The sequence below is a fragment of the Anopheles aquasalis genome, chromosome 2 (assembly GCF_943734665.1).
Source record: "Anopheles aquasalis chromosome 2, idAnoAquaMG_Q_19, whole genome shotgun sequence".
In the NCBI taxonomy this organism is placed as follows: Eukaryota; Metazoa; Arthropoda; class Insecta; order Diptera; family Culicidae; genus Anopheles; species Anopheles aquasalis.
In genome coordinates this window covers 552,046-577,152 of record NC_064877.1, presented here as the reverse complement: position 1 = coordinate 577,152, position 25,107 = coordinate 552,046, and the positions used below count along the sequence as shown (strand labels likewise).

Below are 25,107 nucleotides of genomic sequence, written 5' to 3'. Positions count from 1 at the left end.
CGCTTCATGTTGGTGCTGTGTTTACGCTTGCTTTTACGCTCGGATTTACGCTCCGCGGGCCTATAATCTTTTTGACATAAGAATAATCTTTTTGGCATTACACTCTAAGTTTATACGAGAGTTTACGCTTCGTGTATTCCTACCTTAATATTTTGATTTTTAGCAGATTTTTGAAGTTAAAAAATTGATCATAGTGTGATCGACCGGGTTCGTCGCTTAAACGGGCAAGTCTTTTGAATCGAACCAAAATCGGTTTGACGATTTGTTTGTAAAAAAATATCTACCTATACCTGTTTTTGCAAATGCCATAATAAACAGCAGCTTTTAAAGTATATCTGTTAGTATTTTGAGTACGTCACTAAAATATATGTCACACAAAAAATTAAAAATATGAATTTCGGCAATATTTTAGACATTCCATGTGAATGTGATAGAATGCAGACCCGGACCGTGGTTTGTACAGTTTGAATGTTTTCGCTAAATCAGACAATGTTTTCGGGTTCTATTAAGAAAGAAATATATTTTTAGCACTTAGAGATAATAAACAACATTAAGTTGAGTGCAGAATCTTTGCTTCAATAAATAGCATGTTTTTAACAATAGGAATCAATTAACCAAAACAATGTTCTGTGTAATTGATTTACATACATCCAAGGCCGCATATTTAAGGCTTAAAATGTACTCAATGTTTCTTTTTAAGAAACTTTCATTACATTTTCATCGCATTTTGAATAACTTTATGTATTGAAACTAATCGTAGAGATCGATCAGTCTACTGATTCCTATCCCGGATCTTCAAAAGCCAATCCATGAATAAAAAAAAAATATTAATTCTAATTATCGTAATTTCAATTTGTATGTTAGTTATGCTGCAAAGGACTGCTCTGTATTATATCGCGGCATTCTCTGCATGAATTAAACTTTAATGGGTTAATTGCTTTTGCTACGATAATAAATAATTGATTTTACAGCCTAAATGGATGGAAACTGTTATATTGACGCTCTCACACAAGCACTAGTGCCTAACGGTGTGATTAGTAGTCACTAAGTATACTTTAACAATTGCATTTAGCGATACTCAGTCAGTGAAATCTTCTACCGTTTCTTCGTCTTCAAAAAGCTCACTATCTGTTGAATTTAATTGTCAACTTTGGCAAACTAATTGCGAATGCCCGAACGATCCTTGTGATGGACGAGATGTAAGAATCGTGGTTGTTGACATCGCGGATAGTCCACCTACCCCACCATGAAGCCTTATGTTTGGGGTTTCCAAGCATAAACAGCACCATGTATCACAGCGAATGAATAACAAAAATCCTGCAACAAACCACAATGTTAGTAAAAACTTGGAGCACAAACCAATGCTTTGTTACTTACCCACTAAAAACCAAAGCAACAACGCGGGCCACGATAATGTTACAGAAGAAGCGAACAGTATACATGATGCGAGTAATGTTACGATGCAGGTGATCAAGCTTGGTCGCGCTGTATTAGCTTGACTATATCTGGGAAAGAGCCAAAGAACGATCCCTGAAATTAAAGAGACTGCAAAAAATAGTTTAACATAAAAAGGTTACGTTTCGATACCAGCGAAATTACACCAACCATTTAATCCAACAATAATAACTATTTTTTCCAAAAGCATAAGCCCTGCCGCTGTTATTACACATCCCAGGACAATCATGACAATGAAAATTATTGCCAAATACCAACTGTTGGCCGTTGGAACGCGTGCTGATTTTCTATCTAAAGGTCCAGCGGTTGATATTTTAACTTTTTGTTTATATTCATCCACGATAGCGTCAATATCAGTTGAGCTGTCTTCGGTATCCATGTTCTCGGGTTTCGCTAAAGTGATGCATTCGATGTCGGAGATTTGATCTGACAAAACGGAAGATTCGACAATGCACGGCGCTTTGCTATGAGGATCCTTTGGCGACGAAGGTTCCCCTAGCAGTAACCATTCGCGTTCGTTTTCCTCGTTATTTAGAGGTCGAGATGGTGACGGCTCACGATTTGCAGTAAATATGCGATGCGCCACGGCACTGGAGGAACTAGAACAGACGTTGGTGTATTTTCGAAGGCACCAAATATGTTTTCTTAGCGATCCAGTGCAATTTCTGGATTTATAATTTGTTCCGTTGCTAAGGCGACTATAAACCAGACTGGAAGAATCATCTAAAATGCGATATTCGTAAGTATAATTATTCTTACACATTAATGTGATAATAAGAGTAAGATGAAAAGTTAACTCACTTTGTTGCTCTAAGTAATGAGGACGAAGTGGATGGTAAAGAAAGTGGAACGATCGCAACAACGTAGCAAAGATGTGACTAGCTGCTAATATGTAAGTAAGATTTTCCAAAGGACAAGCGAAGGCCAGCATTGCACATAAACTTCCTCCTGTAAAAATGGTTAACGTAGGATTTCCACTGTCTCTGCTTTCATAACCAATTTGTTTTGCCAAAATTCGCCACTCAGATTTTGTCAATTGAGCAATTTGGGTGTACATTTCTGGAAACAGTTCAAGAAGGGCACTAGAACAAATTAGCACCAGCAGACAGGCAACAGCTGGAATGAGCTTGTGGAAATCTTTCACTTCTAAGATGTAAAGCAGCGGCACAGCTTCATATGCGTGGTTGACACTACTAAAAAGAAACTCAATTTAATCTTTATTGCATGCTTTTCCCTTTGCATATTGCATACTTTACCTAAAATTGGTTAGTGTAGTGAAACATCCGCAAATAAGTTCACTTGATAGTAGAACTAATATTATGGTTACCAATCCGAAAGAACGTTGAACAAAGTTTCCATTTAACGAATCGTTTGAGAACGAAAACGTAGCTATAGCAGATCCGGATAGTAACTGCGGACAGATTTAACATATGTAAGCCAAAATTAAAATTAAAAATAAAAATTAAACAAATAAGAGCATGCACATATTCGTGTACATATTACTTCTTTTTATCTTACCCCAACAAGTCCGTTTGGCAATATAAGCTGTGAACTGAATTGAGTAAAATCTCCCTTGAATCCCGTAACGATGACGATAACTACAGTTGTGGACAGTACTGCTGTTGTCATGAGAACTGCAAAAATGCGTGAGTTTTCTAATCCAAGCATAAACATTCCAGTTAGTATGAAGATAACAACTACTCCAATCACATCAGGCCATGGTTCATTGGCAGCTGAGTTGCGCCCTGCAGAGATGCGTGATAAAATGAAATTATATGAAATACCATTGAGGATCAAGATATTGGTTCCCTTTTAAACCCACCTAATATGTACATCCGTGCCACGCCGCCAGTCATAGCATCCAAGGAAGAGCTTAGTGTTCGCACGACAATGGCACAAGCTGAAAACAATGCCAATATGTCCATCCATTTCGCAAGGAATAAACAAAAAAAATCCACGCGATGGGTTGTGCGGATGTAAGAGATCTGCACTGCTTTGGTTCCCGATTTACATAAACCTGTGATAAAGAGTAATGAGTAATTTCGCATTGTTCTTTATAGAATGGAAACTTACTAGCAAGCACTGCGTAGAAAGCAGCCAATCCGAAACCAATCATTGCAGCTGGTCCTCCAGTTTCATTGAATGTTATTAATTGGACTAAAATAATAGTTCCTACCGTCCAACGACTGCCCGTCCCATTGATGACGTATTCGCTAATATTTGTCATATTTCCTTATAAGTTACTCTGCGAAAGGTACAAAATACACTTTAAAGAAACAATTTCAGATATATTTACATAAAACATACGTAGAAAATTTATCTTTCTACAACGTAGATCAAAAGATACACTTTGTATTATACGTTTCTGTGCTATTACAAGCTGTAAATGTTCACTTTTTTATATGCAAATGTTGGCTGTAAATGGCCACCCGTAACTCTTGTTTGTAATCCTGAAGGGCACTGTTTCTAAAGCAACAAGGTGCCTAATCTAGCGAGTGGTTACCTCACAATAATCAATAGCGATTAAAACACAGCAGTTTCCCTTCTTTCGATATTTCATTCTGTCTATTCTTGGGAATGCAAGAACTCGGGCTTTGTATTCAATCGTGTGTGCTGTGTGAATGTAGTTAAGGCACCCGAGCACATAATATCATGGTAAAACATATGCAGTTAGTGTGGAACAGAATCAATAGAGCATGTTTTTTTTGAAAATACTAATTTAATGATTTGCAATGGTACAATAAGGATTTGAGCTTGACCATTTTCCCACAACTTCTGTTTTTTATGTTTGTGATACACCGAATAACTTACCTCTGTTTAGGAGTTGTTTTAAAATCCCTTCTTCCGATCAGTATTAATTGAAGACGATTCACACGACTCTTCAATGTGTTTAGTTTTATATTTGAGACAATGAATTCTGTAGGAAACTATTCAACGTGTAATGATCCGTCGCCGTCAGGAAATTTCTACTATCACGTCCCTGAATATAGCAAATCGAATCAGCATTTCCTGCCGCTATTTGCTATCTACATTCCTTTTTGAGAAGGAAAGTAAGTTTTCCGAAGGTTTGTTGTGGAAATGTTCGCAATAAGTGGGCGCATGGGTCTGAAAAAGATAGAACGATCCTTTCGTCGCCTTATCCCTCAAACTCACCACCCAGGTTTGAGCGCAAACTCACCGAGAATGGTGGGTTTTCCCCTTTTTTGAAGAAAAGCTTTTGAAATTCTATAATAAAACCTTGTATGTCATCATGCGCAATAAACGGGATACAGTATTCATTGGTATCTCCTCTTCTTGGTATGCTTTTTGTTTGCAGTGTTCTTCAACTATATTGTAACAATGTTTTTATTCATTTTGTCCGTTTGGTCGTAAATTTGTTCGACTCACGAGGTATGAGTGAGAGTATCCAGGATGAGCACGTGCGAGACTTGATATTGTATAAACAATATTCCAATTCATTACATCGAGTGGAACTAGAAGATAGCTTTCCGACAGAACGGGGCAATATACGTTTTGCGAATAGAAGAAAGCAATCTGATATAAATGAAACCTGTTCTTACAACATAGTTCCACCAAAGTGTGTCTGTCATTATTTTGATATGTTACAATTGAAAATTTATCAAATGGTAGTCTTTCCTTTTTGATGATGAAACGTTACATCCAGTGTAATGATTTCTGATGGGATTCTACGACTCATTAACAGTAGGAAACAATGTTTTGTTCTGAAATTCCATAAAAACCAAACAACATAAACGTTGAGAACCTGTCCCACTGATTCATATCGGTCATCAACGCTCACACTCATCCTCTTTATATGCCCGAAATGTTTCGTCTGCTACAAAACGAGCTCTGAAGTAGATTCGTTTAAGGAAGAGCAGCCTTTCCCCATTCTTTGATAATGGCTGCCATGTGCGTGTATTCCTTAATCACTCTGCATATTAAAGCAAAAGCTCTATATGAGTACCGATTCTTGTAACGAAGCAACAGCCTTTCATCTTTCTCTAATTTTTATTTCTACCTTTCGCCCATCATCATTCCGATGCTAATGGCACGTTTCTAACATGGCTTGCTGCGCTATCATATGGGACGCGGCAATCGTTGGCGCAATTCTAAGCAGTAAAAGGCAACCACTGCACTTACATTAGCTTTTCCAAGCGAGGGATGCAATATCGGCGTCTTATTTGAAAATCCTAACAACGAACTCCTTTTGTTCTGTTTCACCTGTTTGTCTGCCTCGCCGCCTTTTTCGTTTCTATGGTTTCCACATCAATTTACAACTGATAACACGTTAATACTCAATTGTTTTCCGTTTTATTACACAGCTTACAACATCACTAGTTATAGGTTTCGTGTGTCCTTTTGTTTGCTTTGCATCCATTCTTTTTCTTCGATCTTCATCGATCTTACGCTTTTATGTTGTTCCTCGACCTGAGCTCCTCATCGGTTGCAACAATCCAGTTTTGGTGTACATGATTGGATAGCTAGTGAAACTGAGCTTTCTTGGTTTGGTATAGTTCTGCCACAAAACTACTGCTTCGAAGAGATAAGCTAGTGAGGAGTTCTTTTCGATCTCGGCCAGGGCTAATTTTCTTACAAGCTAGACCGATGTTTATAGTACCAACATTTTTAGCAAAAAGCAAACAGATTTAGAAGAATTAATAGAGCCTATCTGCTTTACACATATGCTTAGAGAAAGGAGGTGCACTGGTGTAAAGAAAACATCTTGGTAAAAAGCTCCCTGGTATAGAGCAAAACGTGGTTAAAACTAAATTAACAGAAACGAGCTGTAAAGTAAAATAGTAACATGGCCATCAATATTATGTCCGAATATTTGGATCCATCAGCAGCATCAGATGGAAAATTTTAAAGCCCCTCCCCATGCCCCTTCATATATCTTACTATGACACATTTCGTTATTGTAACCATTCTATCCATCGCCTATGGATCATGCTATGCTATTCAAGTAATTCTGTTTTTGTTTCATTTAACGCAAATTTCGATTCTTAGACAAATTGGTTCGTGCTCGTATCGTCTCCGGCGGTTCATGATAACCAAATTGTTTCAATTAAAAATAACATAATCAAAACAACTTTCTCGTTCCGAGATGATTGGTGCTGTTAATCTAAGAACTAATTATATCGATTTAAAATGAAAAATTGTTGGAGCGATACATCTCATCTACACCATGCGCCCTGCTCGAAACGAGACGAGAAGCTGAATCCTTTTTTCGCTCCTTTGTTCCCGGTATTCACGCCCCTTCCGTATTTAGAACACAGCTCCACCACATCATCCCAATAGGCAACACTAAGCAAAAGAACATTATGAAGAAGAAGAAGAAGAAGAAGAAAAGGGAGGCTGCGGCGATCGTAGTTCTATAACCATCTGCTTCCCCACTAATGGACGTCGTGGAGATGCTTTTCTGGTAGACTCAGGAAACATCGCTGCATCATTCGCCAATCACTAACAACTGTGCACAAAACTAGTCTCGTGGCATCGTTACACCACCGACTCCATTTGGCTAACTTCCTTATTCATATCCTTTGCACTGTTACCGTTGGTGTGCTTCCTGTCATCGTTACTGATCGTGGAGGTGGATGTAATGTTGGACGTGACGGGCTGCTCGGTGGACGGGCTCGGGGCAGTTTGAATGATCTTTGGTACCATCGTAATCGGTTGATCATCATCGGCAAGATCCTCCGAGGGTTCTTCGTCAATAGGGGTTAGCACCTCCACGTGTACCGGAGCGTGTGTTTGCTTTCGGAATCTGAAGGGTGGTAAAGGTGTAAAGCGTTTATGCATTCATCTTTTTGTGCTTGTATAACTGACTTACCTTTGCATAGCTGGAGCAGCGAAGCTGGTAATTGCCGACAATGCAAAAAGGCCTCCGGCGACAAAGAACGGTATGGAATACGACTGAGTTGCGTCGTACAGGGCACCGGCCAGTGGTGAGCCAACGATCGTAGCTGCACCACGGAACAAAATCAACAATCCAAAGGCATTCGTCAGTTTGTCCAGACCAAGCAGATCCACGAGAATAATTGACGTCAGCGAGATGTAGCCAGCTGTAGGAAAAGAAACATTTTTTTTATTCTCCTGCCGAGCAATGGCGTACTATGCTGCACCACTTACCAATTGCAATGCCGAACGCGATGGCCATCACCACGTATGAGGCATAGCTACTACAGAACGGTGTCAGCGCAACGGCTATCGTGGATATCACGAGACAGATGTTGTTGAGGAAGAGAGCGTCCACCTTGGGAAAATCGGCTACGTAACCGCACACGATCCTTCCGACAGTATTCGTGATACCGATGATCGAGATAAGGAACGAGGCAGAACTTTGATCAATTCCCTGCAATTTCGAACAGAGAAGCACAATATAGCTAGGAAATGGATGTTATCTCGCCAAGATGAAACGGCAAGTGTAACTCACATCAAGGACGGCAGCATCGACTAGATAAACGAACGGGACGTATAGGCCAGCCATACCGAATATGTTCGAAACACCGATCATCATAAAGACGGGATCCCGCAGCAGGCTGACATCCATCATAGCAGCAATGGCGTTCTTGAACGATTCCGGTAATGCCAGGCATGGACACAGATCATATTCTGTTGAAAAAACAAAGTATGATAAAACCAAATTCCGGATATCGTTGAATTGTAACGCTTACGCTCTTCTCGGCCCTTCTCTACATCATCCCGCACGTCGTTACGATGTTCCTTCTCGAATTTAGTCAGCGAAACAACGGAGTTGCGGTAGTTGGTTAGAGATTTCTGACTCTGGTATTCTTTTAGATTGGTGACGGACCCGGAATAGAAAATATCCTTACGAGAAAGCGGACGCACCATCATTGGCCGGTCTGCTTTCAGAGAAGCTTTCGAGGTAAACATGCTGGCATCATCCTGGATTAAATATAAATACTCGTTAAAGGAAGTTTAGATTCCTCGTCACTGCTTAATATAATTCTAAATGTCTTGCGAAGCGACGGGAAAATGAGCGAAAGACGGATGAACTATAAATTTGATTCATAATTTAAAAAGCATCTGTTTGCAAAAGTCCAATGAACTTTAATGGGCTATGTTGGTAATGACTGATTGATCTAATTCGTACATGAACACATTGTGAATCAAAAGGTAATATGAGTGCGACGTCTTATAAGTTTTTATAGCGCTTATATGCTACTATTCTGTACCAACCATCTTTAAGCAAGTCTAAGCTACGATTGGGGAAAATACTCTAATTGTTTCAATTTCAACGCAATTTATATTGGTTTTACTGTACGCAGGAGGTCACCCTCTAACGGATCGGACGATCGTTAAACTGTTAAAGATATGCTAAATGCTTTGGCAGCTACCAGATATGTGTTAATTAATTGAAAAATTGGATCTAATCATGTTCAACAATTAGCGTGCGGAACAGCACGTGGAAGTATTGAAGATAAGTTGCGAAATCATATGTATTAGTTTCCAGCCAGCATTAGATTCAACCAACACCAAAAGCATTAGAATCCAATCCCTTTTTCGACCGTTTTTTAACACGTAGACCTTCCCGTTTGAAGCAGTACACCCTTCCATCAAAACACTCGCTGGCCATAACATAAAAAAAATGAAAAGAAAAGTGAAAAATGGCTACTAACAAATTCCTCAGCGTTATTATTCTTGCTGCCATTCATAGAGCCTCGCGAGTTTCTGAGCTGCGTGGCAGATTTACGTACATCACCATTGCTACCGACATCACCGCGTGAGCTCGCTTTTATGGCCGCCAGCGATGGCTTGAACCGTTCGCCGGTAGAGTGTTTCCGAACGCGATCGAACGTGGGCACGGAACCATTCTTCGGGATACCTTAAATAAGAAAAATCATCACACGAATATCAGAATACGGTTGCAAGACAGTGAATCATACGGTTTTTAAGGTGTAACATCTCCCAACATCTACCTGATTGGTGGCTAGTAAAGGCAGGCTGCGAGGCATTGCGTGGCATATTGTCTGCCCCATAATCGGTCGCATCCGATTCGGAGTTGGTGTTACGTTTTTTGTTCAACGGTTTCTTCATCTCTATCTGACTCGACTCTGACGATGAGCCGCTACTCCCGTTCTGCTCGGGTGTTTTAAATTCCGAGATAGTTGGTAACGTGGCCACGGGATGCATGCCACCCTGTTGTGCGAGCTGATCCAGGGCCAGGCTCGAGTGTACACCCGGATCCGCGTTTAGCGGGGCTTTCAGTCTTTTCTCCATCGTACCATCGGGCAGCTGTACCATGAAGTAGGATCCACCTATCGATCCCCGCTCCATCTGAAGGCGTTTCTCTTCGTACATGCGCTGCATCAAGGGTTTTACTTTGTCCTCCTTCGGGTAGCTATACAAGAGGCGGAAAGGGAGAAGGGAGAGTTTGATCAACTATTTGTATTCCTCCTTCGTTTCGATCACATCTTGCAGATCAACTTACGTCAATGGGCGCATCATGGCGCCAAAGATCGCACAATTCAGAATCAGCCCTGCCAAGATGAGGTTCGAATTTTTCCAGTCAAAGTTTGCCAGTAGCATGTTTGCTAGGGGTGCAAAGGCGAATGTACCAAACCCGGAACCGCACACTGCAATACCGGTGGCCAATGAGCGCTTAGTTTCGAAGTAGTATCCGACGGCAACAACCGCAGGCAGATAGATTAATCCAAAGCCAATGCCGCCCATCACACCGTACGTGAGCATTAGCATCGTTACTGAGGTACTAAGCGTACTGAGTGCAAACGCAGAGGCCGATATGATACTTCCAGCTATACACACCGCCCGGCAACCGAATTTGTTCGCTAGTGCAGACACAACGGGACCCGCGCTCAGGTACATACCACTCAGTAAGCTACCCACCCATGCCACTGTGCCCTTCCCTTCGCCAAAATACACTACGAACTCGTTCAGAAATACACCGAACGTGTACGCGATACCGTCGACGATCATGTTGCACATGAAGGAAGCGAACACGATAACCCAACCATATCTGCAGTAAAGAGAAACGCGTTAAAAACAACTTCTGGTCGTCCGCGACTCGAATAAGAACATACCCGCCGTCGGGTGGTGGGGGCATATCATGATATTCACATGCTGCATCATCATCTTCAGGCGACGGATCCTCCTGCTGTTCAGCCGTTAAACGGGCTGCCTCCTCGCAAGCAATATCACTATCAGTCTGCGAAAAAGAAAAAAAAAAGATGTTTTAGATAATCGATTAACGTCCGTTACTCTCACAACATCTCTCTGGAGTGGGTAATATTTCACCAGCATAGTCAACGAAAGGCTTTCAAATATATTTCAGTGAAACACAACACCGAGTTTTATCACCTCAAAGAAGAGGATACGTTACAAGTGGGAGACCGAGACTATCAATCATTCGAATCGTCCGGTGGACTTGTCATGAACTACGCAAACAACGCTTCTAGCAGTCTTCTAACCAAACACCGCCCCGATGGTGGCGGTTGATGCAATCAGCTTTAATAAATTTGTGTGAGGAGCTGAACGATAAATGACCCACAAATCGTTGAGCCGTTGAACCACTTTACGTTGCAAATGATCGGGGCCCTCTTTAACGCATGCAACAACCGCTTTATCGTCTCAGCAAAAGGCGTCAACAAACGTGAACGTAACTGATTTGTTTAAGTTGTTTGTCGCACTGTTTGCCGGCTTTATTGTCGCTTGATTAGAATAAGTGTAGGAGCACGAATCTTAAACGATTCTGGAGCGTTATGCAACCATGCTTCTCCATCATGATCATCATACTTGTTGTCAGCTTTGCTTCGGTCTTGGGAATGTTGATCGTCATAATTGATAGAGATGTCAATTGTTTCGCGCTCCAGGTTCTACACTCCCTGCTCAACGATTACAAGCAATGCAAGCCACAATGTCTGGCGTGGAAAATCTAATGAGCAATAGGAACCAACGTTGTTGCGATGATCTTAATGAATAAGATGACGTTAGCGCTCATTGGTTTCATTTATAGAGAGGTTCGTGAAGGCACGCGACTCGTACGATTGTAGTGACAGCAGATAAGCATGTTTACTCAGCACCATTGTCGCGACATTTATTTTTAGGCAAACAAATCTCTCATCGAAATATATGCCAAATCGTGCTACGTGTAGTGAACAGGAAACGAGGAATGGAAGAGGACACGGAACGACTAGAGCGCGGCTGGTAAGGGACTCTATACGGGAAGCGTCGGCAACAGGTGGTCTAGCCGAACGATTTGCGTTAACGATTGAGTCGTTATAGGTGCTGCCGGTGCTGCTATGAGTGCATTTTTGTTTTGTTTTAGTAACATTCACTATCTTTTTAATAATGACATGACGATTCTGATGAACAGTAAAGTGTAAGGCCCTTGAAATGAAATGCACATGATTATACACATAATGCACAAACAAGAATTACAAATGCGCGCTCGTGTACGTGATGGTTTCTGATATCAGTTTCCATTTCATCGAGAAGTAAATAGTCGCCAAGGGCAACAGACGTTTTGTCGCTCATGCAGCACCAGCATAGTTCATGTTGCTATGCGAAACATTACACGACACACTCCCTACTGTGTGATTGTGAAGAATCATCAACAGGCGATGCTAGGAAAGATCCGTTGGTATGTAGTGCAGTTTCACTAATAACAATTACATGCGAAAGCTAATTTCTCCGATTCATATCCGTCAGATCATATCATATGCTGGGCTAGGTATTTGGTTTGCGCGTAATATTTTAACATTTTCTTCCATGATATGATCAGTTTCTTATGATGGTATCAAATAGTGCAGATATATGAGTGCATGAATCATGATAGACGACTTATGATAGAAATGGTTAAACGGTGTTAGAGTAGAAAGCAATGAATGTTCAAAAGGATTGCCTTAAGATATGCTTTAATTTATGGAAGCATATCCACAAGACAACACATTGTACTATTGATGTCAAAATGGTACATAGGAAACGATGATGTCCAATCGTCCGCTGATGGCTATCGAAAGGAATGTGCAACAGATTGGAAAGTATCCTGGCTGTCGAGACGAATGCTGGGCCATTTTAACAACAACGTCATGTTGCGATTCCTAGCCTACACGACGACATTGTATGGTCAATGTTGAATCTGTAAAGGCAATTCGATCAACGTTAGCTCGTATCGCTGCTCACAGGAACCGAACCGAGGAATTGCAAGATGAATTTTCCAACCAATCTACCAGTCAAGTCAAGTCGGAAAACCATAGCTCCACATCAACAGAAGCTAGCGAAAACCCCCATACGTCAGATCATATCATCTGCACCGTTGGTCATCAGAAACCACTATGATGGAATAAATAGAAGCAACGGGAAAAAAGGTAGAAAATAAATTGCCATTCCAACATGGACTATAACCATCCGCGGGCCAGCTTCTAGCAGCCCATCACGTGTGAGCAATTATCGGCCCTTTTCCAAAGGCCAGCACGGGAACAACAACCACACGAACCACTCCATGTAACTCATAGAAGGGTTGCACACTTGACAACCGGTTACTTGGTGGAAGAAGGCATTTGGAACCATTCATCGTGGACAGATTATCTGGCGGGCTCCGCGAATCCTCCCTTTCCTCCCGGTGGCCACTCGATACCGATAAGATATTGGTGGAAGGCATAATGTGCGATCCATTTTGTAACCTGTCATAAGGTATTGCTCACTTGCTAATGTGTCTTATTATTGGCTACAGTCGTCGTTATCACAATTGTCCAAGCACCGCAGTCAATGCTGCTAATGCTGTCGTAGCCCGTTCACTTTGAACTATGATTTATAGAGGGAATTCGACACCATCACCGTAAAATGCATACAGGCAAATTTAACATGAAATACCAGTAAATGAATCAACTTTACAAGAACACCGTAGGTAGGATGATTTGATAAAAATATAAAGCGCATGGAAGAAACTGTATCGCAGCAGCCGTTGGAATTTCCTATGTGAAGTACCATAGTGTCCAATATTGTTGCTTCAAACATACATTAATTAATTCAATCCACTTTAATCACACCGACTACATGACGAATTGTTTGGCTGCATGTGTGAAATTAAAAGAACTGGAACAAACACGACACACAGCACTGATAAGACTGATGTCGCTTCGCGCATAATTTCTAGTTTTGTTTCCGCAACTCCTAACGAAATATCATTGTGATGAAATATAAATCGTTCTCACCGTGGTTTTGTTGACCGCTTTGCTTGCCATGATTGACTTACGAATCAGTTACTCGTAAAGAACCACAGCAAAAATCACTTGCAAACGCCCAATCTTTCTACTCGGCACTGACCAACACTGTATGACTGATGCTTTGGTTTGTCGTCTTGCGGCAGCGGCCCGACGGTCATGCACTTTAATCACCAACGAGCGTAACAATGTGCCTCCACTAATGTGTCCAGTAAGGGTGGACTCGACACCCCGGACTGAGGCCTCTACTTCACTTCAATACCCACCCGCACAGCTTCACACTTGTGCAAAGGAAACCGTATGTGACGGGCATCGGGCGATGCGTTCAGGACGGTCTGTTGCAGAATGGCGGAATTTTCATACTGGACATTATTTTAAAGCCAATTAAACGGTCCGAGTGCGTGCTAGTGGTGTGTTGGTGTAAGAGCTCTCTATCTCTCACTCTTGGTAAAGATTGGCCTGTTATGTTGGCGTGAGAGTCCAATCCAGCTGTTAGCTGATAGGACCCTTCACGCTGCAAGCCAATCGGGCGTCATCGATGTCGTCAGTAGAGCTACCGATGGCCGGGTCCATTGTTCGATCAGATATATCAACAGTTGAGGATGGGTTAGACGGGCACCACTACATATACCATACCAGAACAGTGACTAGATCGGGCACATTCCGGTACTCTAACCCGACATCTGGTATCAGCGACCCGGGGAGTCAATTCATCGTCTTTGTGTGCAGAAGACACGCGGTTGCCAATGACCCATCGGCAAAGGCTCCTTCGGACCGTGATGCCAAAGCAAATTATTCATTTCTTCTCAACTTTTCAATTCCTTCGAGGCTGTAGTAGTGTGTAAACGCTGATGAAGATGTATGTTTATCTCGTAGTCTTGTGTGTGCAATAGTGATAAGTTTCAAGTGGAAAGTGTTTTATTGATATGAAGCATCAGCTAGAGCTGCGTAGTAACATATGTGAAGAGGGCTTATCGCGCCTGGTTGACGGCATTTCTGAACAATTTGGATTTTACGTTTACCACCGACAGCACCAGTAGGCGGTCTACCAAAGCAATTCCAGCTTAATGTTCGAAATATCTTATGCAAATAAAATGAAAGTGCTGAATGGAACAACCAAATTTGATTATTACAATTACCAAAAGAAGCTACGCTGCTTTCCAGAAGAAAAAAAAACTGGAGCTGTTAAGAGAAGTCATCGGTAAGACTCCAACGCCATAGCAGATACTGACAATCGAAACGCTCTGCATGGTACGGCTTTGTCAAGGCTAACGCGGAATGCCGTAGCATGATGGTTTGCAGCCGTCGACGTAGCCTTTCCGCCAACGTTCCGTGAACAACGCAACCCGTCAAATCCAGGTCAATGTTAGCAACGTTGCATTACGCTAGTACGAGTTTCGTTTACTATAGAGGTTTCCTTTCCTTTCGATTTCCACTTCACCGATGGTATGCATCAGCAGCAGACATCGCTCCAGACTAGAGTGCCGCCCAGGGGAAAGGTATCAGCCATTTGAACCTGAGTAGCTCCGCTTAATAGGAGATACGGAGTGCAATCCTTGGAGAACACTTCATTTGAAGTGGACAATCGTATAAAAGTGGAGTGGAGAATAACTAACTATAATACACTATTACCATGTAGCTTCAGATTATTTCGAGGTTTTAGAATGACTTACAAATGGAAAACACACAAATTAAACATAACATACCCGTCGAGTTTTTTTACTGGCCATGGTGGCAGCTGTAGAATGGTATCAGGGATGGTAGCGACCAATTAAAGACTCGCTAACGAGCTTATCTTTTCGAACACACGGATCTTAATCCCCGATGAGCACTTTCACGAAAGACAGTAGCTTTCACTGTCACAGGATGCGCCGAATTCGGAAACGTCCTATGATTCGTTATTCACTGTAAAGCACAAGCTGTCACGCACTATTTCACTGGGGAACAACAGCCACGAGTGGGCACACCCTTCGTCACAGATTGCTGTTGGTTAACTGAGGTTCATTGTACACTTATTAGTCATGTATTTGGAAATCACAACTCACTGGAAGCACGACAGAAGCGAAGAAATCATTACAGACCGTCCTGCCGAGAGTTAACCATGACACAGAACGCGGAATGGTACTAGCACCTTGACTACCTTGGACTCGCCGTCCAATCTACCAGATAAGTCGATTTCCTTAAAAGTGTAAGTCGAAAAAAAGATGCGCCCCTCAAACCAACCACATATTTGCATTACGCGTTTTCAGGACAGGGCCCGTTCACCATGCCACTAACCATCACGCGTACACATAGTTTATACGATTGCATGAAGATCATCGAACGTAGATCTGCCTTTGATCGATTCCAAAATAGGATTCCAAAAATAAGTTCTTTCAATGTTCAATGTTTCATGGTCATCACCAACGCGCATTGAGCGAGGAGTGAAGAAGGGTTTTCTCATTCACGCTATCACCGCCGTATATTATCGCCCACCGAGGGCGTGTAGCAACGTGGCTTACCACTTTCAAGCTTTAATGACATAATTATAAGCCATATCTTATCACTGCCTACCACGCGCCCAACGGTGACGGCTACCACCGATTCAGCAACCTAAGCATACGTTACTATGACTGATAAACGCCTCTTTCGTTCGTCGTGGGTCTCTGCACCAAATGTAGCATCATCTTCACTCGTAGAGAGGTAGTAAACAACATCAACCGAGCACTTGCCTTACCCTATCGCAACATCTGTAACCCGCAGCAACCCCATTCAACTGTCTGCCTGTGAATGATCACTGCTTGAGGTGAGGCTATCACGGTGTTGAGGCGTTGTTGTAGCGAAGCAAAGTACGAGTGAACGTTAGGCGAGCTGATAGAAAACGAGATTGGCACTTGGCACAGGTGATTTTTCAATGGCAATTCCGGGACATTAAGAGTCAATACGCTACACCTGATTTTACCCGCTCACGATCACGTTTTACAACAAACTACAGAAAACACCTTGGCTGGGAGGCATGTGTTTACTATTCCGAGGCACACGCGATCGCCGATCGCTCGTTGAAAACCGCCAATCGAACACCATTCACGAAGGAGGACACAACACCACACAACGACACGCGACAGTGGGCTAAGACTCATACAGTCGCGCTGCAGCTTTTAACCTTCGTCCATGCGAGTCTGCATATTCAATAGCCCTCATACGACATGGTAGGGAGACCGGTTTACAGGTAACCTTCGCTTGGGAACGACCGTCGATAGTTATGCTGCAGTTTCTTGCGATAGTAAACTAGAGGGGATTTAGTAGCTGATGATGGCTTGAAGAATCGCGCCCTATGGCCAAGGTCACTTATGCCGCACATGCCAACGAATATCTGTGGCCAGATAAATAAATTCTGTTTCATCGAGCACAGAATGTGCATCTTCGCTGTAAGTCTGTTAAATTGTCCTACGCCCTACCTATACCAGAGAGACGATTACCTAACGTCCAATCATAAACGTGCACTCGCAATTGTTTGTCACAACCAGTCTGGTGAGCGATTAATAGCGCAGCACCTTAATTGTTACACACCACCCCGACACAGCAAAAGGGAACTCCCCGGCGTGATGTTGCTTATCATGCTCCTGCTTCAAGATAAGCGACACCAAAACTTGGTCAACTACAATTTCCAATGGGGATTTGTCTGTATCTGGTAGTTGGAATAGGTGTTCCATGTTTTTTATGGAAATTTGACTCCGAGAGTTGGCTACTTATCAATCCAGTTACGCGCCATCTTGACCAGCGTGGGAGAAGCGCCAAGTAAACCAGACAATCGTCCTTCCGTTACCGCCCCTAACGCTTTTCCCAGTGCCGTTGGTATGGGACTGTTGGTCGCAACGTCTGTGCTGGTTTGCCTCACTGTGCAGTTAGCCAAACAAACAAGCCTAACCGCCCATTGTTACCACACTACGGGTTGTACGTTGTCCGGTTCGCGTTCTCCTTTCTTCGCGGTGCATTTCGGAACAACAAAGCACAAAGAATAAATGCGATCGGAGAACATCTTGGCTGACCTGAAAGGGATAACACCTATCCTTTGAACGGGAACACCGAAAGAACGGTGTCAGTGAAACAAATGAATCAAACGATAGAAATGTGGAGCAAATGCTTCATAATCGAACAGCAACAAAGGAATCAATTGGACCAATTGACGCGACACATGTGAGTTATACACCATAGTCTTCGTCGTTGTCATTGGCGTGAGTTTCAAAATGATTTTCGAACGATAACGCGCGGTTCGCTAGCGGCAACCAGCGTGTGTCGCCGAGGGAGCGAATAATTAGGCCACCCCACGCACCACACATGTCTGTTGTGACGCGGCCGCGGTTTGATTTCGTTATACTGTGTTGAGAGCGCATACCACAGAGAAACGCTGGCATCGAACAGCTGATCGTCGCCGAATGTATGCGTGTCTACTTGGCGATGAGCAACCCACAAGAGCGCGTGATGCTCGAAACACACGAGCCATTCCGTTTGTTTGTACTCAGATAGTGTGTCACGTCGTTTGAACAAAAAGCAGTACTCTCTCTCTCTCCATCGCACGCTGCGCGTGGAGTTGTGGGCCAGCCAGACATTGTGAAACAAAGATATTAAGTTATGAGTTGAAGAAACGGCGTGTCTGGGGTTCAGCTCGCTCTGCGACGGTCGCTCAGATCCTAGCACGATCATATTAATGATCTCGCATGCGCCAACGATCTCTACGTATACCAGCACATTCTATAACGCTTCTACCACTCGATCGCCGTCCTACGGGACTCACCAGAGCAGGACGAACTGCTCTCGCGATTACTCGCGCAAGATAATCCGCGCCAACGTTTCCCCGACCAAGAAAGAATCTTTTTTTATCCACTTTTCTCTTTGATGATACGCGCATCTGACCCTAACCACCAATTACACCCGCGAGCACGAGCGAATATGTGGTGTGTGCGACCGTGTGATTCACGCTTTTACAGAAAAACCAAGAATCTCGCAAGCAGCAGTGAAGTGATGATAGCAGTACAGATGCTATCTGAAAATGAAAACCACGCCGGGTACGGTGATCCGCAGAAAATTCGGTATTATTCGGACGCAGAGCCTTCTTTGTGGTCAACCTATCCAATACGAAGCATAACAAAGAGACGAAGATGAGGGTTACTGTCGGAGGATTACGGTGGGAACCATCGTATAACATGCAATGCAACGCATCGTGTTCGGTGGAATGTGCTTCGCTAACCAAGCGGATTAAAACATTAAGACTCCCTTCCTGTCTAGTAGTGCACTACCAAAAGCCTCAAGCTGACGATGACGACGGCAATAACGAATGCAGTACGCGCACACCCGGGATCGATCGATAAGCTTAAACCACATTCGATGTTGTCGCTGCATTCTAACTGCGCAACGCACCCACAATGTGGCAGTGGATGGAGCTGTTGGAATTGCAAGAACGGTCTTATATTCGCAATTGTCCCCTATACAAGGTCACTAATCACTTGCTAGGAGCGGAACGGAGACTTGTCTCCGGCTAACGGTAGCACCTCCCACGTTGCTGCACAACTCGGTTGCAGCCGAAGGGACTCCTTAAGGCACGACGATCACCACGAACGGCGCACGGAAAACTGATTTCGCGGAAAACTCACTGCCTCCGTGGACTCGCGGAGCAGAGCTTCGCGGTAGGTCGTCAGTGCGTACATGATCGAACGGAGACAAGTAGTAACTCGTTGTACGGTTGTGTGAGTTAGTGTATGTGTCGGAGATACTCGCTGTAGCGGACCGTAAGTGCACATATGTGTTTGGGTTGTGGGAGAAGGGTGAAGCGGTTGGCAATGAAACCGTCATCATCACCATCATCATCATCATCATCATCGTCGCACAGCCATTGGTAGTCGTCGGTGGTACTCAGAACAACGCGCTACAGTAGTGGTCCATTTCCTTCTCTCTCTCTCCTTGTTTTACCATGTTGCTCTCTCTCCTCTAGCCAGATGGTGGTTTGAGTAAAAATAACAAAAACCCACCCACCCTCACGGTTCGAAACTACACCTTCTCTACTTCGTGCGAACGAAGCCAACATGTTCTGCTCTCGACGCACACCAAATAGGCCTGGCCGCGACCCTGGCACGGCGCTGGCACTGTTGACAACTACAAGCAAACACTAGACAACCGGCAAAACATCGCGGCCATCGATGCCGCTGTGATGCACCAACATTCAATTAAATGCTCACGGAATTCTCCGCCACAAACGCCTTTCAGCGGTCTCTTAGATACACATGCAGAGATTTGAAATGATACCGAACTGATCTTCTGAAGTCACTTTGTGGTCCTAGACAATAAATTTTTAAATATTTGAACCTAGCGAGCGATGAGTCACTCGATTGGAAGAGCAACATTAGACCGCTGATCAACGAACCATCTTCCTCTGGGGTAGAGCTAGTGTTGGCTGCTTTTAGCCAGTTTATGATAGCTAGTAAGTGTTAATCATCAGTGTCATTCGCTTAGCTAAAAGCCTATGGCACATGATTGGTGAATGATAAAGCATGATTGGTGAATGATACAATCGTATTTAGGCCTGATTAGAAAATAAGGGCCCTATTTTAAACCATTAAAATGAAGTCACTGTTACAAATACTGTAAGCTCACTCTGCAAGCCTCAATCGTTCCAAGATCGCATACATGCAATCTTCAGTCGTGTTCAATCGAATGCAAACCAATATGAATTTATATAAGATTGCAACTGCTCAGCTTATAACTCGTAAGGGCAGAGTTCGTGTAGATCACACTCTCCATCACATATCATCACGTTGCCAACAATGTTAAACACATTTGAAAAGCACCACGTAAGAGCACCTGACGATAAAAATCGTCATCGCAAGCTAATGATATAAATAAACATATTTCGATCTATATATCGACAATTTACACAACCTCAATGGCAACTGGCAATCAGAACATCGAGTGATCTGCTTTACGCTCCAGAAGACTACGCTACGTGATCGCAAACTCAGCTTGATGATCAAAAATCAAAGCTAAATCCACGAGAGTATGCGAAATCGTATCGCTAATCGAAATATTTGTTTCCAAATTCAAATAGCAACAGCAGCAGTTCCTGTTTCCAAGGGAGTAAAGGAACTGGACCGCAGGATTATTGAGGCTGTGTGCAATTCCAAACCCTATTATAGTGCATAAAGAAACACCATGGTCGTGATGGATGCAGCTAAATAATTCTACCATTTAACACAGTTCCATGTCAGGTATGCAACTGTGAGTATGATTTTAGTACGGTGGAGTTGGCATCTGGCATTGGTATTTTAATGTGTCAAGTAAACATAAACTTTATAATTCCATCCCTATCGAATTCGCAACAAGCGACAAGCTTATCTGCTTACAGTACCTTACAATGACGCGTGCATAAGCGTGAAACGTATGTGTTAAACAAGCCCTCGTTGAGTCAATTTAAAATGCCAACACTAACAAAGTTATGGACGGATTTTAAGGCAACACTCGTATCAAGCCATTCGGGCATCAATTGAGAAGATAAACATGGTTCTTTACAATTCGATAAGTGCTAAGATTTTGCATACCTTTGCGGATACCTTGAGGACACGATATCTAGCCTATACCCGCATTGCATTCAATGACGAACGAGCATCTAATCATGTGTAAAAATATATAACTTATCACCTTCCTTTCGATCATTTCAATCCGAATTTTCACTTTGCTGGATCGGAAATTGGCCAAGGTTCAATGCTGTACGGACACTGACAAGGAGGTGCAAAGTGTCGACATTTAGCAGCGAATGCTTCCTATAAAGATGATTTGCTTGTTCCAAATGGAAGTAAACGTGTACCGTTTTGACTTGAGCTGGAGATTTAAAAAAAATATTTGGTCAGCTCATTAGGGCGCATGGGATCCGGAGCGTAACAGATTCGACGTCATTCAATGATCTGCTGTTTATTTGGCAGCGACAAGCAAAAGATTTTGTATTCACAACCTAACTAAACGGCCCTGTTACAGGGCTACGCAAGAAAATTCAGTCACAGTTTTCACCCAGCCAACAATCATGCGCATCATGGCCTATTCTAACGTTATTCACCTTTCCGAATTTTTTCCTGAAACCCCGAGATCACTAAGATTGTTTGCAATGTTATCGGTGTGCCAGGTGCACCGGTATCAAATGAGCTTTTTTTTAAAAAACAAGATCTAATTGAGGGATGGTAATCACTACTTAACAAAAGGCTGGCTGTCGATAGCTACATATTTTTATCTTTCTTGCCATATGTGTATGTTGGCTAGTTGGCAGGTCATTCACATCCCTTGGTGACACGATAGCTCGATCGGTCACTAACCAGTCACGCTGATAACCAATCCCAGGCTTGACGCGATGCATTAGCGATTGAACATCAGTTTGGAGAATGTTTTAATGTCATGTCGTGGGAAAACCTTGGCAAACATACAGAATGTCTTATCCAGGGAACGTTTCATATCGGAACATATAAAACTGGTGCTAAAAACCACTTCGTTCAATATGATGCAGCATTCGCGCCTCTCTCGAGACGATTGGTAAAATCAAACATAAATCGTCACATCGCCAACGTGAATGGGTTTTCCACCCAATGAAGGGGGGAAGCCATCGGCAAGTTTCGTGCCTGCTGCCGCTAAAAGTTCTTCGATCGATCCGGTTGGCCTGCGATTTTTTTTCATAAAGTAACGTAGCAGCCATCGCGGTGATTAGTGGCACCCACGCCACTGATAATGCGCCAATTATCGTTCGAGGTAGGTTAAAGAACTGAATCGCCATTGCATTGAAGAAAATCAAAACAGGTACACCATTCGGCCAATCACGATCTCAATATCGCTCATTTGGCCACTGGTCATTGTTCGCTATCATCATCATCATCATCATCATCATCATCATCATCACCACCCTACATCACGACTTCCGTTTATGATCATTTTGGAATGGAATTCGTTCTATTCTTATTTCCTTTAATTATGCTGTTTTATTTTTGGGGACATTCATTCGCATATTTTATGCTACGATTGATATCCTGTTGCATGCGTGCTCGTCTCGCGTGTCGCCCTTGTTTGGGGCGAAAGAAACCCGAAGCCACGGACATGCAACAAGCATGTGACAATAATAATATTCCAACAGATTAGACGAGCGGCCATCGCATTGCTGTTTAATATGCTGCACAGAGCGCTTCGCATAAAAGAGTGAGCGGAATGGTTTCTTTCTATTTTTATTAACGTTATTACCGTCACAAATTGGGCAAACATTATCGAATAGGTCAGTCTCGCTTTAGATTCAAGAATAAGATTGGACGAAATGTATGCATTTGTTTTGCTGATTTTTTGCATGTTCACTAGCTAGACTAGAGTTGGGCAAGCACCAATAGTAGAAGCGTATTGGCGCGAAAAAAAACGCAACGTGTTTGTCGTTCAATTTGGTGGGTGAAGCCACCACCAGACGCGGAGGGGGTAGGAGGAAACGCGTTGCCGATAGAACGGAGTAAAATAAAAGAAACACATTCACGACGTAACGCAACTTATGAATGAATACGGTTCGCTTACCACGAGAAAGCGGTCGGAGCGCATCGGGATGATTCCTCCGTCGTCGTCGTCCTCTGCTTCCGCTGGCTGTCCGTCCTGTTCTGCATCCTCCTGGCTCGCAGCTTGACCCATTTTCCTTGTTCCTTGTACACAAACTCTATAGACCTCTCGCCGTGATCCTGGCGCCTGGCGTCCACTTCAGCGCGAACAGGATTTGCGTCCACCTCCCTTGTTGTGCTTCGTTAGCAAGGGAGATGTCTGTAATGCTGCCTGCTGTTCCTACTATTGTGCAGTAGGCTTGGAGGGAAACATGGCCTATTGCAATGGTCACATTCGCGTTGCACAACGTGCAAATTTCACTCAAAACAATTCACTGAATGTTTTATAACACAATTTGCTTAAATGTTAAACACTTTTCCTAAAGCTACACGACAGTTGTGCAAGTGAGGGCCCCTATTTGTGAGGGAAGAAATCGCAAAGAAACGAATCATTATTACACAGTCCGCCTGATTCGGACCACCCAACGACCACCGGAGTACAGCTGTAAGTGCAGAAGAGCAAAAAGGGCTGCCGCCGTCTTGAAAGCATGCAATCCTGGGGAGCCTTCACACTATCGGCAGCAATAGGCGCACCAATACAGAGGGGTTTGGGTTTGACAGGTTCGTGCACAAACACACCTTTAACGCACTCCTCGGCAGGACATGGGGATACGAATTATGCGCCGATGAAAATTATGCGCCACCAATGTTTGCACAGAGAGTGTGAGGCTTCCTTTCAGCTGGAGCAGGTGCACACGAAGCCCACGGTTTGGCCCCTGCAATCAATAAACGATTGTGGTCAAAAAGATCGATTCCGCTTCACCGAACTGTTCGGCGAAGGGCGTATTAAATAGATTGGCAGTGATTCTGGAATCTATTCTTTCTTCTCGAAAGATAACACTTGAAGCCGTTACACATGCAGCACAATGTGGTAGAAAAAATGGTCGAGTTTGATGTGGAGTTTTAGATTTTGTAACAGAAGACGTACATTACCGACACGAAAAAAACAACTGAACCGATTCTTCATCACTGGACAAACAATTATTGCGTTCCTCTTTTTATGGCCAGGGTCTGCCAAGCTCGCTTGTGCTACAGTTCCGGTGCACAGCGTAGGCTCTTCGTAGGGACCGCATGTGAAGGAACACCGTTTTGAGGGCAACGAGTTTGTCATGCCAAACCGGATCATGAACGAAATCTTACCTTAACTAATGCCCGAAACTGATTGCTGATACCGTTGGAACTCAATTTTATCCTCAGAAAGCCACGCACATCGCACCAGGTTAATTATTTAACTATACTTCAATCTGCTCCCTCTATTATCAACCTACGAGCCGCCAGCGCGAAACACCTGGACAACGTGCAGGCGGTTTCTTTTTTGTTATTATTTTTCTTACTTTTTCACTACATCACGGATACCTCGTGTTTCGATAGCTACTGATACCGATATCAAACGGCACACGGTGCGTACAGCGAACCCCGAACAGCGATTCAGCGGTAATAATTTTATTGAGACCGACGCTGGGAGCGATTAAAGGGATTAGAAGGCCACAGAAACTCGAGCAAACGACAACACTATCAACAGTACCGTAACAAATGTTTAGAGCCTGTTGCGACATTTTGGCCAAACGTGCCCGTATCGTGCTAGATGATTCCGTCGATCTGGCCCGTAACTGAGAGCCATGGCAATTCTGTCAACCATTCCGCCGAACAAACTGTGCGGGACTCTGGACACAGCAGAGCGATTCCGCGAGTGTTGCGTGGCTGGTCGATATAATTGTATCTTCTTCTCTTCTCTGCCTACTTGGTACAAATTCCTGATAATATTTAACCCTTCCATGGTTGGCCGACGAAGGACCGGAGAGATAAAAAAGATG

The 25,107-nt window shown here is 43.3% G+C and overlaps 2 protein-coding genes across 11 annotated transcripts; both read right to left on the bottom strand.

The window, feature by feature from the left end:
- Positions 1 to 151: 151 nt before the first annotated feature.
- On the bottom strand, positions 152 to 5,611 carry LOC126572456 (high affinity cationic amino acid transporter 1). 3 transcript variants are annotated; one of them, XM_050231792.1, is made up of 9 exons: positions 4,267 to 5,611; positions 3,529 to 3,700; positions 3,278 to 3,472; positions 2,974 to 3,200; positions 2,712 to 2,866; positions 2,257 to 2,648; positions 1,606 to 2,178; positions 1,378 to 1,545; positions 152 to 1,317 (listed from the first exon to the last, which is right to left on the bottom strand). In XM_050231792.1, exons 2-9 carry the CDS (start codon positions 3,680 to 3,682, stop codon positions 1,145 to 1,147), a joined length of 2,037 nt encoding a protein of 678 aa, XP_050087749.1. In that variant the 5' UTR covers positions 3,683 to 3,700; positions 4,267 to 5,611; the 3' UTR covers positions 152 to 1,144. The 3 variants fall into 3 exon arrangements, with proteins under 3 accessions (XP_050087749.1, XP_050087751.1, XP_050087750.1); XM_050231794.1 differs by having other exon boundaries at positions 2,257 to 2,645; XM_050231793.1 differs by lacking the exon at positions 4,267 to 5,611 and adding an exon at positions 3,763 to 3,916.
- A 136-nt stretch (positions 5,612 to 5,747) lies between these two features.
- On the bottom strand, positions 5,748 to 24,652 carry LOC126572455 (monocarboxylate transporter 13). 8 transcript variants are annotated; one of them, XM_050231785.1, is made up of 11 exons: positions 24,434 to 24,652; positions 23,217 to 23,648; positions 10,518 to 10,642; positions 9,908 to 10,453; positions 9,396 to 9,817; positions 9,174 to 9,301; positions 8,130 to 8,361; positions 7,889 to 8,067; positions 7,585 to 7,807; positions 7,286 to 7,517; positions 5,748 to 7,219 (listed from the first exon to the last, which is right to left on the bottom strand). In XM_050231785.1, the coding sequence occupies exons 2-11, from the start codon at positions 23,325 to 23,327 to the stop codon at positions 6,952 to 6,954; spliced, it is 2,466 nt and encodes an 821-aa protein (XP_050087742.1). In that variant the 5' UTR covers positions 23,328 to 23,648; positions 24,434 to 24,652; the 3' UTR covers positions 5,748 to 6,951. The 8 variants fall into 8 exon arrangements, with proteins under 8 accessions (XP_050087742.1, XP_050087740.1, XP_050087745.1 ...); XM_050231783.1 differs by having other exon boundaries at positions 9,096 to 9,301; positions 24,434 to 24,651; XM_050231788.1 differs by lacking the exons at positions 23,217 to 23,648; positions 24,434 to 24,652 and adding exons at positions 15,365 to 15,652; positions 19,187 to 19,269 and having other exon boundaries at positions 9,096 to 9,301.
- Between the last annotated feature and the right edge of the window lie 455 nt (positions 24,653 to 25,107).

Coding starts and splice junctions, on each gene's coding strand:
- LOC126572456 (XM_050231792.1), bottom strand. CDS start 3,682: ATGACAAATATTAGCGAATACGTCATCAATGGGACGGGCAGTCGTTGG. Junction 2,867..2,973: donor TGCCAAACGGACTTGTTGGG/GTAAGATAAAAA, acceptor ATCTGTCCGCAG/TTACTATCCGGATCTGCTAT. Junction 2,649..2,711: donor ACTACACTAACCAATTTTAG/GTAAAGTATGCA, acceptor GTTTCTTTTTAG/TAGTGTCAACCACGCATATG.
- LOC126572455 (XM_050231783.1), bottom strand. CDS start 23,327: ATGGGTCAAGCTGCGAGCCAGGAGGATGCAGAACAGGACGGACAGCCA. Junction 10,454..10,517: donor CCCCCACCACCCGACGGCGG/GTATGTTCTTAT, acceptor TCTTTACTGCAG/ATATGGTTGGGTTATCGTGT. Junction 8,068..8,129: donor AGAGAAGGGCCGAGAAGAGC/GTAAGCGTTACA, acceptor TTTTTTCAACAG/AATATGATCTGTGTCCATGC.